Genomic DNA, 14,681 nt, shown 5'->3' on the forward strand with positions numbered 1-14,681 from the left:
AAACTCCCACACTAGACTAATACACAGCAGAGAAAAGGGAGGAATTCATATTATTTCCTCCCAATGCAGAGGAAGCAATTAGTTGCCCCCAGTAGGCAATGTATTTAGGAATAGAACAAATACAATCACATAAATACATTCAGTAGACAAAAATAAGGCAGCAAAGATACTAAGTCATTTGCATTAATTTGCTAAGGTTCACTATAAATGTAATAGTTCTGAATTAGCAATGTCAGACCATGAGGGACCACCCTGTCGCAAGAGATTTAATGTTTCTCCTGTCCTTCTAACAAGTAGGAGAAAGAAGTGCTAAAAACATTCAAAAGCCAGTTTTTGTCATTCAACATTTTTGTTATTAAAAAATAAAGCCAAATATATTTGCTCACTTCATGCACTACAGATCTCATAGAAGCAGAACATCTACATCTGACCTTAAAATGCAATTTCTATTTCAATAGCCAATTGATACATATATATTTTATATATAAAAATATTTAAAATACATATATATATATTGTTTCCTCAATAGGAATGGAAATAAACTACTTCTTGGGAACAATGTAACCTGTTCTCTTGGTTTAAGTATATCCGCAGCTTAACAATTCCATTACCACAGTTGCAGCTCCTGCACACAACGTAGCAGAAAGCATCTCATTTTCAACCTTTTGTTCCTTCTTTTTCTCTGCACAATTTCTAAGTACGGGCAAATGAAGATTTCATGGAAGAACCCATTGCTCGTTGCATTTAAATGCATACAAATCACACAGTGGGATTTGCTACCTTGTTTTGAACAAATCTGAATCCCTGACAGAGGCCTTTCAGTGGATACAGTCATCAGAATCTTCTGGCACTTTGTGGAAAACAAAATGCCAAAAGGAAATGGATTATCTGTTTTCCAGAAGGATACAGAACCATTTCAGGCTGAGCAGCATTTCTGGCTTTGTCTTTTTTCCCCTCCTAATGTGTTCTGTTCATTCACCATCTCCAGACAACTGCTCTCCAGAACCTATTTAAATATGTATGAAAGACTGCTCAAGAGTCACGTACCTTTTAGACTGGAACACGTATCTGGTTTATGGTAAAATACCTACTAAAACCCTAGAACAGTTAATATGGATCTGCTGAAAACACATACAGTGATAAATGCTTTGGCTTTTCCTTAAATATTAGGGCAAATGATTACACTGGTGCTACATATTTATGATATAGCACTGTAGATTTATGTCAGTGTAAGCAGGTAAGGTGTATTCAGGCAACAAATTGAGAAACAATTGACTGTCATTAATTTATATTAAATTAAAAGGGGGAGAGAGGCAGAAATCCTGATTCTTTCATGAAAGAAACCGTAGTGCTTGCCCTATATACGAAAATGACATCTATGAAAGGAACACAGCTTGGGAGGATTTCTTTTAAACGTCTTCCTGCTTGGGCAGACAGCTCTGATGTGCGAGCAATGTATATGCTCCTCGTTTTAGAGGCATCCTAGCTCCTTGAGGAATGGGCTCTCCATTGAACACCCAGCCCTTCTTTTCTCCTCTCCCCTCACCCAGACTCTGCACTGCATCTCCTGACCTTGGCCAGGGCTGGTGATGGCTGAGGAAGCCATTGCTGTGCACTGAATCCCCTCCGCCGATGGAGCAGCTCCGGGTTCTCCATCTCCGCCCGGGATTCCTCCTCAGGGCGGCGGCGGGGCTTTACCGCAACCCCCCCGGGCAGGGGCGCAGGGAAGGGCGCGGGCCCCTCGCTCTACCTCAGGGACGGTCACCGCTGTCCCCGCGATCCCTCCGCCTGTTTACCCCTCCCCAGGGCGCTGAATGAGATTCCAGCCGCGGGTCGGGGCTGCCCGAGGCGGATCCCGCCGCTCCCTGACCGCCTGCCCTTTATCCGCGCCGCGCCCGAGCCCGTTCCCCCGCCCTCTCCTCCCTTCGCTCCCCTCCCCCGAGAGACCCCGGGCTCCGCCGCGGCCTGGCTCTGCGCCCGCGGTACCACCCCCCTCACGGCGGGAGGGCGAGAGCAGGGCCGGCCTCAGGCTGCCCCACGGCTGAGGGGAGCGCACACCCATACACCTGCCCCGCAGCGGCGGAACGGCTGCGGGGGCCTCTGTGTACCCGAGTGGGGCCGGATGAAGGCGAGCGCGGCTCCCCCCCCTCCACGCCGCCTCACCGGGCCGGGCAGCAGCACTGCCCCCGCCCGCCGCCTCACCCGCTCGGTGCGCAGCGTCCCCTCCTCCGGCTCCGCGCCCTCCGCTACGGACGCGGCGCGCCGCCTGCGCCCGCCCTTTTATAAGGCGGCCCGGAGGTGACGTCAGCGCCGCAGAACGGTCCGACCCGGCCAACGGAAAGAGCCGAAAGACTTCGGCATTAATCGGGAGCTGGGGGCGAACTGCGGGAGCGGCGCATGCGCGGAGGCAACCGAGGAGATCCGGAAAACACCGAGCGGTGCCGGAAAGAGCCGAAGGGTGGGGCCGGGTGGGCGCAGGGTGTTCGTCCGCGTAGCGGTGCTGCGGCTCGGGGGCTGTGGCTGTCGCCTCGTCGCGACACGAGCAAAGTACAGGGTTGCATTGGGAACCAGTTAAGATACCTATGCAGCGTGGCAACAGCAGTGGTATCTGCGCCCTCTTCCTCAGCCAAGGGCTGTTTGGGCTCTCACGGGCCCGAGCAGTGCGGAGGAAAGGTTTTACAATTCAAATCAACAACACAGACACCAAGAAGCAGCCTCATTAGTTTCGTGTTATTAACAAATTAGGCTTTGGAAGCAGAGTGCAGTGCCACAAAGCAGCATGTCAAGGACACAGCATCAAGATGCTGCAGGCGCTTGTCAAGAGAAATCTATTTTTGAGAAGCTGATGCATAAATTCAAAGGAAAATGAGGCTTTAGTGCAAAATGGATGTTCAAAATAGACACAGCAAAGGAGTTCTACTCTGATCTCTTTAGAAATAAGAAATTAAAGAGTCCTGGTAAGGCAGCAAGAATTTGATGGGATCAAAGAAGCGAGTGGGTTTGAGTGATTTTCGAGCTAATAACACTTTCTTTAATGAAAGTACTTAAATGGCAAAAGCACACTTGCAGTGCCATTGCATCACAACCCATGGGACTGCCTGGAACTATTGTCTCCAAGGAAGAGTATGACTCACGGCGATTTCAACGCATCTCGCCCTGAATGCACAGCATTTTCACAGCCGAGATGCTCTCCTTTGTCCTATTCGCTACAAATAGCACAGGAACATACCAGGAATACATGCACAAAGACCTTACTTGCACTGCACCTTCACAGCACCGAATGGCTAACACTGAAAAGTGCTCAAACAACAAAAACCAGAAGAGCATAATACAAGGCAACCATCAGTTCAAGCAGGAGATGCAACCTTAAGCTACATCTAAAAATAAGTATTGATTTATTATGATCCCTTTGAAGTGCACTCGTTCAATAAGATTTTATCAGTGTTTTTGACATAGTAGGTATCTGGATGCCCTTTACCGAGGCAGAAAAGGAAACCGTGCTTGTTACTCATAAAATATGTACTTATATACCCCCACAAATGTTGGAAGACCCTAATACCTGTCAGCAGAAAAAAAAAGAAAGTCATTGTACGCAAGATACACATCATCAGATTGCTCCTTGTGTTTTGGCACAGGCAGACAATTGTTTCTAACAGACAGTATCAATTACTATCTTGGCAAAGTGAATCTCCCAACATCATTGTACAGCTGCAAGATGTAATTAAAACATCTCCACTTGGTATAAAACCTGAACATTTTCAAGTGTACTAATGAAAGTTGTATTGCTTCAGTGTTATCTGGTACAAGGATACTGGAAGGAGAGTTCCTGTACCCCAGAATAGTCACCGGTAACATTAGTCTAAAGAATTCCAGAGTCAGTTCATAAAATATATAAGCCAAATACAAATCTAAGTGCTTTGCAGTCAATTTTAAAGCCAAGGTTAAAGGCTTTAAAGGCCTGAATTCCAAAGTACATGTTACAGCCTTTTCTCAGAAATCTCTAGAGCTGTATAAAAATCAGATTCTCAGATGGCTTCAATTGTGCTTTCTACAGCCTCAAGTTGTGCTGCCTCCAAGAATAACAAACCTGATCTGGTAAAAAGAATGATTTTAACCTGCAACAGTATATCCTGCAGAAAATAACACACTGCTTTCTAGAACCCAGAAGCAAATCCTGTCATCTTAGAGGACACCAAATAGCTCAAGGTCAGTGCACTGTAAGTCAGAAAAGTCACCCATCACTGCTCTCCAGTAATCACCAAGAAGCTGTAGCTTTTCTTGACTATCCCTAATAGAAAAACATCATTGCCCCCCTATAGAAAAAAAAATAGGATCAGATTCAGATTAAAAGGAAAAACCAAACTTTAATATTAATTCAAACATTTCTACAATGAGCTATTGGTACAAAAGTATTACAGTACAAAAAATACTATTATTATTAATAAGGAAGAAATTAATTTACATAGAGAACCCTTATAAAATGTACCTTAGGGAACCCAAGCATGCCACATCCCCCACAAATGATGGCAGAACATCAGCCTAAGTGCTGGAGTGAATGCACCATTTCTCCACCTTTTAAAATAAGAAAAGCACTTCTTAGCTTCCATCCGCCTGATGAATAACAGGCACAGAATTTGTGTTGTTTCAGGAACTCTGCTCTTCCCCCATGAAGTTACCATTGTACATTCAGACTTTTTAAAACCATAAGTCTGCCTCTCTTAAATCAGGAGTAATCCCTCTTGGGGTGAAGTTACATTCAAGAGAGGTGTCAGTACTGCCAGGCCAAATGCCTTCAATCTCACTGTAGTTTTAGGATGTGGTCAAGACAAACATGATACAAGTACATCAGCATAATCAAAACTGAATCATAAAAGACAAGACATAATAAATACAAAAATTAAGTTCTAACAGTAATTTTGAGGCTGATTACTCCGTTAGGAGTTCATAAAGCTGTGAGGTATTTTCACTTCCATCATCAGAACAGCACTGTGCCAATTTTCAGGGTCTTTTATCTCTGAAGCCCAGAGGTCATCAGGATACTCTACTTAAAACATCTTCCACTTGTTTAAACATATGAACAAAGACTCCTCAATTTTCCATAATTTGCCATACAAAACCTTGCCAAAAAACAAAGAATTTCCAATTTTTTTGCAACAAATGAAACACAAGTTTTGATGAAGTAAGTCTTGATGAAGGTTGATGGAATATTTCCTCCTCATTCCTCTGTATACAGAATAATTCTGCCTTTACTTATAAACAGGAAGCCAGGTCTGAAAGCACCGACATCCAGGGGGAAATAAACATAATCTGATTTATGATCTCCAAAAGGAAGACTGCAGAGCGCCCTTTGGTAACGGAACCTCCTTCTTCTGGAGACATTCCTGGTGGGAAAAGACAAAGAAGGAAGAAATGTGGGTCTTAGTTTGCTGTCTCTTCTCAGGAATTTTGACAGATTTCACTGCACACAATCAAAGCACTGCTAATGCACCAAAATTCATTTTTTAATGAAAGTACAAGCTCTGAAGGTCTCATATTTTAATATCATAATCTAAGTCAATACAGAACAATTTAAATCAAGTATTTTGCAGGTTTGTAAGCCTTCTTAAAGAAAAGATGCAGAAATGCTCAACAAATGCTACAGAGAGCAGATCAAACTGTCTCCTTCCACATGTATCTGATCAGGGCAAGAGATAAAACCAAGCAAACCACTGATAAAAAATAGCTGTTACAGAAATGACTCAGCAGAATCCTCCTCAGCATACACCTCTGCTCTTACTGCAGCCAAGCTCGCAGAACTTCACTTATGAATAAACCACATTTTCTCAGAGAAAAACGAGATATGAGGTAAAGCAGCAAGATGTTTGACATCGTAACTGTCATTAAGGCAATGCAGTAACTGAGACGTTTCCAAAGAGGGGTTACATCATAGTGACAGGTCTGGACTGTCAGGAATGCTGCAAGCAGCGCTGGCCTCATTAGCAAAATGATGCAGCTATCAAGCAAACAGAGAAAAAACCCACAACCAAAACACTTGAAAACTAAATTAAAAACCCACTTCTTTACCTCCAAGAACTGCCTGAGACGCGTCAAAGAGCCCATCTCTCTAGAGCTGGTAATGGCTTCAATTCTGCAGAAAGAACAGCACATTTCAAAATCCACTTAAAAAGTTGGGTTTGATTTACGAGTGGATATGGGGGTGAATGGTAGAAGTTGGAAAAGATGAAGGAGTCACTTAAGAGCAAACACAAAGTAAAAACCAAGGACTATCTCACTTTCCTAAGCACAGATACCATACCTTGGGCAATAGTCGTCTCGGATAAGCAACATAATTTTCCAGAACTGAACCTGATACTGTTGCATGAGAGCATTGCCACAAACCTGTGGTACAGAAATCCACAAAGATAAGGTTCAGAGTTGCATTTCAGACTAGCAGGACACTTTCACTGAGCCTGTTCACTATCAGCCACTTCATATTTCAACCAGACATTTACAGAAATGTACCTACACCTACAATAAAACAAGCAAATCCTCTAAATGCCATTAATGCTGCCACAATCACCTTTTCTTGGTGACTGAGTGGTAGCCACTGATACCAATCTTATGTTATTCTTCCTCTCACTCCAGTCTCCCTCCAAAAACACCATTCCCTATTACCATTTGCTAGAATATATTGTGGTAATTTCCCCACTTTTATTACTGCAATGTGGATTCATAAGCTTTCTTCATTCAGTTTACAGAAGAAATGTTCCTCAACTTTCACCACTACTAACCGAATCCTCACTTCACTTTTGTCATTTCCACTTTTACAAAGTCCATTAGAATGCATGTGATAAGCAGAGAAGCTGCTTGTGTTCAACAGTGTCTCCCCAACTTCAACCTTTAGCTTTGGCTTTATCTAGCACAGGCCTATATCCTAGGACATAGTATAAACATACATCAGGCTCTATCCTTTTCAGCCTGAAAAACCCATTCTGTTTTACGAACTAATTCAGGTTGACGGCCACAGGGCCATACTGCATTATACAAACCGATGCCAAGTGCTCAGCAGACCTTATTCTTACAGGACCATGCATAAAATACCAAAAACCTTAAATGGAACCAAATAAAACAACAGAAGGTGCATGTGTATAAACTTTTGGTTTTAAATCACTCTACTCCAAAGCTGCATTTGCAAGAACATAGAAATATTCACATTCCTTTCTGAAGGAATGACAAATTGGAAACATCTGCTGTTAAAAATTCACACTGAACCTCAGCTTGGCAATGCCTTCAGAAACTAAAATGGCACCAATTTAGCTATCAGCAGTCTGCACCACTTACCTCCAGAAAATCATAAAGAAGTGTAGCTGTCACATCTGCCAGAGGCTCCATGTTCAACATCTGAGCAAGCCAGCGCCATCCGTGGTATAGCCCATGAGGATGTGGCTATAAAGCAACAAAAAAACTACAAGCTACCCATCACTTGTTTTATGACCTGCAAAACACTATTATCAAACCAAGCAGCATAATCAACACAGACCATCTCCCTCCAGATATATTATGAGCTGGTTTAAGTTCAGCACACCTTCACTACTAATCAAGTTTACAATACATTTACTAGATTCTTGGGATAGTAATGCCATACACACATACCCCTTGTTTGTTTCCATGAGGCCACTGGACCTGAATAATAGCAGCATAAAGACAAATCAGTCCTGACATCCGTTTAAGAAAACGATCTTGCTCTTCCACCTTAGAATCGTTAACTTGATATCCAAGCATCCTAAGTATGAGAAAATGTTGCATTAGTTGTATTAGTACTGCAAAACACATTCACTTGAGTCCCTGCAGTTCTCAGCTTACTTTAAGTCAACTGACTGAGAGTAGGGATATGCCAAAACCACACAAGAATTACTGCAGAGGCTGATCATGACCCTCAGAATCACATGTACCGCTATTTTATACCATGTAGAATATTTAGGTTCTGAACTGGATATCTCAATTCCAATCAAGCTATGGCTATCAACTGCTCTTTGAGAAGGATGAGGAAGAAGCAGCAAAAGGTAACTTCCAAAGCTGAAGGACACAGCGTCCTTCAGGAAACAGGGTCAGGGGAGCCACACACTTGTGTGTTAATCTCCAGAGTCTATGCTAGCGCATCACAGTTCCCATGTAATCCAGGATGGGAGAAAGCGGAGTTCACTCATAAAAACACAGTCTTCACCCTTGCAGGGTTCATCTGCAGAAGTCCAGTTATAAACTTACTTCTGATATTCTTCCATAGAAGTCCCCTCTTTCAATGCAGGGTAAAAGGGCACAGCATAGGGGCACTTTTTGTGCAGATGAGCTAAAAAGAGGTCTCCAACTCGAGGGTGCATTTCCCAGATTCCTGAGGCCACCACAGCAATTGGGAAAGCTGCGTCACGGTGAGAAGATACTTCTTCTTCTCCTTGACTCTGGAGAGGGGAAAGGAAAGTCAGTCTCCAAACCCTTCAAACTACTTCTCAGACAAAAAAAAAATCCTCTTTCTTTGTGTAATTTGTCTCTACTAAAGGATCCCAATGCTTCCATGTTTCCTTTCTTTTTGTTGTTCCTCCCAATTCTGGCAAGGTTTTGAGTATATATACAGCTTTGTGGTAGATCATAAATAAACTATCAACCAGTTCTCCACTAACACTCTACCTAACTAGATCAGAGTATGTAACGTTTAAGCTTGGGATTTAAAATAGGAGAGATGAAACAGAGATGGGAGGGAAAGAGAAACTAAGTTCTCACTTGTTTTTAATCCAAATGATGCTTTCTCTAATCAATATGAACATTAATACATGCAAACTAAACACCTAGTAATCTTGTTCTTAACAGTTGAAGACAGAGGACAGTGTCCCAAAGAACCTTTCAAAGCACCAGCTCTATCTTTGCCACCCCAATATAGAACATTTCCTCACCACAAATTTCCCCGCAAGTTTGTAATAAACAAAATCCAGCCCCTGTGGATGCTGAGTCACTGATACAGATCTCCCTCCAGTCTGAACAGTCTTCCCAGAGAGCAGGTTATTGATCTTGTCAAATACCTCTCTCAGCTGAGAGCCTGCAAATGTATCAGGAATGTATAGAGACAGAATATTAGGAAAGAGCAGACAAGCCTGGACCAGACCACATTAACTTAACAAAAAATTAGACCTACATCCTGAAGGGCAAGGCACCTCAAACTGCATGTTTGCTACATCTGATTAAAGAAACTTAATCATGATGAAGCAAGATGCCTCTGAGGGAAGCAACAAACCTTCAAAACATAAGCAAACACTGTGCTGCAAAGACCTGGATTGTATGCAAGCAGCTTTCTGCTGTAGGGATGATGATAGAAACATTAGGTATGTTGTGTTCTATTAAAGGCAGAAGGCATTTCAGTTGGATTGGGTTTTTGGTGTTTTCCTGACCTGCAATTCTAGAGATCTGGCTCACAGGGATCGTAGCTGCTTTCTGCAAGTCTGTTTTTATCTTCTTAACCTGCAGAACAAACAAACAACTTTAAAAACCTTTACAGACAAGTAAAGTACTACGATAGTTTGGTTGAGCAGGCTGTTTACAGAGGCTGCCAAGTTAAAATTATTATTATTTGTTAACTAAAGCTGTCATATTCCCCCTAGAAATGAAGATAATCATTCTTCAGCAGTATTAATCATATTCATACCTCACTGTTGTCTTTGCAGTTGTTGAGTTCACTGAAAGCAGCAACACACTGCTCAGCAGCATCTTGAAGCTGCTGGTACCACTGCATGGTACTTTCTTCTGCCTTAACTTGAAGTCCTGGTAAAATTAAGCAGAAGACTAAGAAAGACCCAAACCTCTAGAAAACCTTAAGAAAACTTAGAAAAGAAAATGCAAGGAACTAAGAGCTGCAGGAGTGGTTTTTTCCCAGAATTTAGCTTAGAAAGTGCCATGGTTTAACATAAATGGACTACAGGTTTACTAAGCCGAAGTCCTTCTTCAGCTTAGTAGCTTATAGATGCAGGACATCAGGTCTTAACTTAGGAAGAAGCCATTTCAGTGATCTGTCCTTGTATGTTTTATTGTACTATGCACAACCCATCTACACTGGCACCATGTTATTCTTTAATATTCCAATATATGGCATATGGTCTAGGAAAGCAGGTTTTGCTTCAGTTAATACAGTCAATTTATGCTGCATCCATTTCATCTCACAGGTTTGCCATCAGTGGTCCTATACCCATTTTGCTAGTTGGGCTAAAAGTAAAGGCTATGAGAAGGTATGCTGTCCCAACAGTAAGATTCCAAAGTAGTATTTAAACTAAGTGCATAAGGAGGGAAAGGGGGAAACAAAAATCCTAACCAACCTTCCTTCTGCTGCTTTCCCCCAGCCTGCTGTGCAGGGGCAGGAGTCTGAGCATTCATCTGCCCTTTGTTCAGTAACTCTTTCTGCTTTTGTTTTGCTTCCTCTTCATCTCTCCTCCTTTTTTCTTCCACAGCTGCAGCAATTTCTTGCTGCATGCTGGATATCAACCCTCGCATCTCCTGCAGCGCTCGTTCAGTATTGGCCACATCTGCTTGAGTAGGGAAACCTTTCTGTCAAGAAACAGAGGAGGTACATACAGCATCAAACTTTGCTCTGCTATCCATAGACCAACAGCAAGAGCAAGGAGCCTTTGAAGCATCAGCCTTCAGATCATTGGGAGCTAACCACACATTTCATCCTCTGGTGAAAATACCATTTTCTCCTTTACCTGTACATAACACTGGTCATAATATCTGTGAATAATGTTAGTGTACGACTAGATCTCACAAGATCTTGAACAACAGAAATTAACAACACGCTCTGACAAGTGTAAGGGATGTCCAATGCAGAACTTCAACAGCTTTCTCTGTGACAAGCTAGAACAGAGAACTAGCTTTCTCCTATTTTATTTCTCCATTGTATCCCACCTTTAAAGAAACAAGTTTGCAAGGAAACTGAGTTCCTGCACAAAGGCTGACAAGTACAGGAGAATCATCATGTATTTAACAATTTATGAACCACCTCACTTCCAAGATTGTCTCAAAAGGGAACTTCACAGCATCAAGAATTTACAGTACTTGAATACTGAATCCTTCTCCTGTAGAAATCTTCATGCATTTTTATAAGCCATTTTCAAGAGAACAGCTGAAGTGCCATAGGAAAGAATTCTCCTTTTAAATCAGATGCTTAATATAAGTATCTAAAAGCATTTCTGTGACATCTTGTTTAGCAGCCTCATAACAAGCTGCCTTTAAGACAACAGCAGGAAGCTTTATGAAGGAATGACAATCAACATTAGAAACAACTCTAGAGCCTCTACCTCACTTGTGGTGCGGATGAGTCCTGACACCAGCCCACAGATCTGGTTGCCACGATTACTGTATGCAGAAAGATCAATTCTTGGCAAGTCTTTGTGTTTGTAATTGGGATCAATCTGCTGGTTAAGCTGCAGCACTTCCTCCTGGATGGAATAAAGGCGACGCAATCTTTCCTGGCCCTCTTCCTTACGCTGACGCTCCAGCTCCTCCTGACGCTGCCTCTGCTGCTCTGCCTCACGCAGTTTGAGGTTTAATACCTGGGGAGAGAAAGACCCAAGAGACATAAAATACTTTAAAAAACTCCAGTTTTACAGCTCCTTCCTGATCTGATGTCTCCAGTTTTACAGGTCCTTCCTGCTCCTACAACACATGTGCTTTTAACCGCATTTCCACAACAATGCAGCAGGTGCCTAGGACAGCACCAGAAAACACAGTCCCACTTCAGGGGTGCATGTAAATACAAACAAATCAATTGGTCTTTCCAGTTCCCACTAAGTAGTCACAATCTCATATGAAAGACAACTCTTAGAAGTCTCAGACCTTTGCTCTGTGGCGATGTTCTTCCTTCAACTTCTCTTGCTGTCCTTGAGCCTCCTTTGAGCTACAATACACAAAGACAGAAAAACTCTATTCAAGACATGCACAAGACAAAATACAAACACACAGCAAGCTACTTTTAAAATAAGACAAGCTAGAGGAACTTTAACTGTCACAAATACAGCCTTTTTCTAACCAATGAAACCTCAACAGTAGCCAAAGATCTATTCTGGAAAACAAATAGTACCAGGATAGTTAACATAAATAAAGCAGCAGGTGAGATTTTCAAGCACAAAGTGATCAGCATAGAATTGTCAGGCACAAGAATTAAGCCTTACATTGATTACACGCTATAGCACTTTAAGGATACCAGAGCTAATCTCACCTCTTCTCCATTATTTCTTGCAAATCTTGGAATTCCTGATGCTGCTTTAGCTCCTTCAGTTCATCAAAGCGCTTCAGTTGTTCACTGGCCAGGTCATACACTGCCCTCACCATCTGCTCTTGCTGCTCCTGCCGTTGCCTCAGCCCCTCCTGCAGATTGCAGAGGTGCCACAAGAACCACAATAGAATGATCACAGGAATTTAGATAGAAGAAAATACAAATTAAATTAGCCAAAGTCATTCAACATTTAGGATAACTTTAACCAGCGCACTGCTATACGTGGTTACGTAGCTCTCTTGTGATTCATATAGACCCTTTTCTTCTTTTACCTTTCCTTTCAGCCTGTGCATCTCCTCATACATCTGGATACAGCCTTCGACTTCTGTAACTTTAGATGGAAGAACTGCTCGGTAGAACTCTTGATCCGTTTCCAGCAGACTGCGGTCATCATTTCCCTGTGTGGCCAGCACAAAGCAGAATCAATGTCAGCAACTCCTGAAGGAAACCAAACAAATCAAGTCTCCTAAACTGCACATTATTTGCAGAGAAACAGGCAAAGGAGTTAATCAGTGCACGTTTAGAGTGGTTAGATACCCCAGGAGCACAGCTGCACCACCTGGAGTGTCCTCCGTCATGTACACAAGGTTGGGATAAGTACTTTTCCCAACCATAAAAATTGGGAGTAGATACCAAAAGCCTATAGGACATTCATGAAGGCCAAGTGTCACCTAGCAGGCTTGACAGGCTCCCCATGTTCTGTTAACACTGAGTGAAGGTGTTACACTATCAGAAGTCAAGACAGGTTCATACTTTGAATCACGCTTCAGAAGGAGTCTTCAGACTCTTACAACTCTTATCAGATCTTGCAGCTTCATTAAAATGATTTCCTCACAATATATTTCTCAAATCTAAATGGAGCCAAGATGATGCAAAACTTTGCTGCTCAGTTTCATTGTTATGTGGTGAAGTCATTTAATGCATAGCAACAGATACTTGTATTTGTTTTCTTTCCAGGTACTTTATCAACTTCATTACCTCCACAACTCAGCTGCTCATTCCCCAGCTTCCTACCCTATTGCCTTGCAAGAGAGCTGTAACACCTCTAAGTTGCTTAGAGACTCCAGAGAACCCAAATGGATGAATCCCATACTGCTAATCCATATAATTATACAGCTCCAACTACATTTTCTTTAGTTATGATAAAAAAGGGAGTTTCCTCCTGGCCTACTATGAAACACTATGAAAACCTTGTCCATACCAATTTTATCATCAACCGTTAAGCCTTAGTTGAAACGAAGCCCATTTTCCCTCACAGATTTACAGAGCACAAACCAACCTTTACCCAGCAATTTATGGCAGCCACCTTGCTCACATACGGATTACAATCAGAGCTACCTTTGTTTCACTTGGTGCTGTAGACGAAAGTGGTGAAAGGCCCTGTTTGCCAGCAGAGGTGATCTCCAGAGATGACCGTTTTGTGACAGGAGTGGATTCTTCAGGTGTTGAACTTCCAGAGGGTGCCATTTCTTGGTCTGATTGTGCAGTCACTCTGTCCAAGACCCAGCCGGAATAAGGGGACAGCTCAAGAGGAGTCAAACATCCTTCCAAGATATCCTAGAGAGAAAACAGCTTCTGTGAAGGCAAAACTGTGAGGGTGCTGAGGCGCTGGCACAGGGTGCCCAGAGAAGCTGTGGCTGCCCCATCCCTGGCAGTGTTCAAGGCCAGGTGGGATGGGACTTGGAGGAACCTGGTCTGGTGCAAGGTGTCCCTGCCCATGACAGGCGGTTGGAACTGGACCATCTTTAGGATCCCTTCCAACCCAAACCAGTTGTGAAACACATCGAGAAAGCAATGAAACACTAACACTGAACACATCTGCACAAGTCGCCAGATGCTTTATGACAGCTCAGTTCCATCCTTTACCCATCTCTCCTGCTCGTCAACACCTCTTCCAGGCTCTCTTAGTTGTGCAGGGCCACTACACTGGAACCTCCTCCCTGAACCCCGCCAGGTTTGAACAGTACAAGGGAGCCAGAACCCGACCTGCTGCAGGGGAGCAGAGGGGCCCAGCCCTGATGCAGTGAGCAGCAGAGACCCCACAAGGGCGAGTTAACTACTTCAAGCCCTGCCATGAAACCGATCGATAACCTCTGGGACGAGTCACGGATCCCCCTCAGCCACCCACCGTACATACAGCCCCTCTGTGGGGGTCCCGCCGCCCGCCAGGAGCGGGCCCTCACCTCATCCTGCAGCCAGTGCGGGCAGTACCTCAGCCTGCCCTTGCTGGAGGCGCGCAGAGCGGCCAGCGTGTCCCAGCGGAGCTGCCGCGGCTCCATAGTGACGAGCGGCTCCATGGCGGCCCCGCTCCAGTGCGGCCGGCAACGGCCTCGCTCCGCCCTTCCGCTTCCGCGAGCGCCTCTGAGGAGCGGCACGTAGCGGCAGTGACTGC

At 43.6% G+C, this 14,681-nt stretch overlaps 1 protein-coding gene across 1 annotated transcript; it reads right to left on the reverse strand.

The window, feature by feature from the left end:
* Nucleotides 1–4,344: 4,344 nt before the first annotated feature.
* Nucleotides 4,345–14,611, reverse strand: GLE1 (GLE1 RNA export mediator). Its single transcript, XM_031046412.2, has 16 exons — nt 14,473–14,611; nt 13,628–13,846; nt 12,562–12,687; nt 12,233–12,381; nt 11,851–11,911; nt 11,313–11,567; nt 10,335–10,563; nt 9,671–9,786; nt 9,417–9,486; nt 8,925–9,067; nt 8,245–8,435; nt 7,633–7,762; nt 7,321–7,425; nt 6,296–6,378; nt 6,064–6,127; nt 4,345–5,381 (listed from the first exon to the last, which is right to left on the reverse strand). The coding sequence occupies exons 1-16, from the start codon at nt 14,584–14,586 to the stop codon at nt 5,313–5,315; spliced, it is 2,124 nt and encodes a 707-aa protein (XP_030902272.2). The 5' UTR covers nt 14,587–14,611; the 3' UTR covers nt 4,345–5,312.
* Between the last annotated feature and the right edge of the window lie 70 nt (nt 14,612–14,681).

The sequence above is a fragment of the Melopsittacus undulatus genome, chromosome 11 (assembly GCF_012275295.1).
Source record: "Melopsittacus undulatus isolate bMelUnd1 chromosome 11, bMelUnd1.mat.Z, whole genome shotgun sequence".
Lineage (NCBI taxonomy): Eukaryota > Metazoa > Chordata > Aves > Psittaciformes > Psittaculidae > Melopsittacus > Melopsittacus undulatus.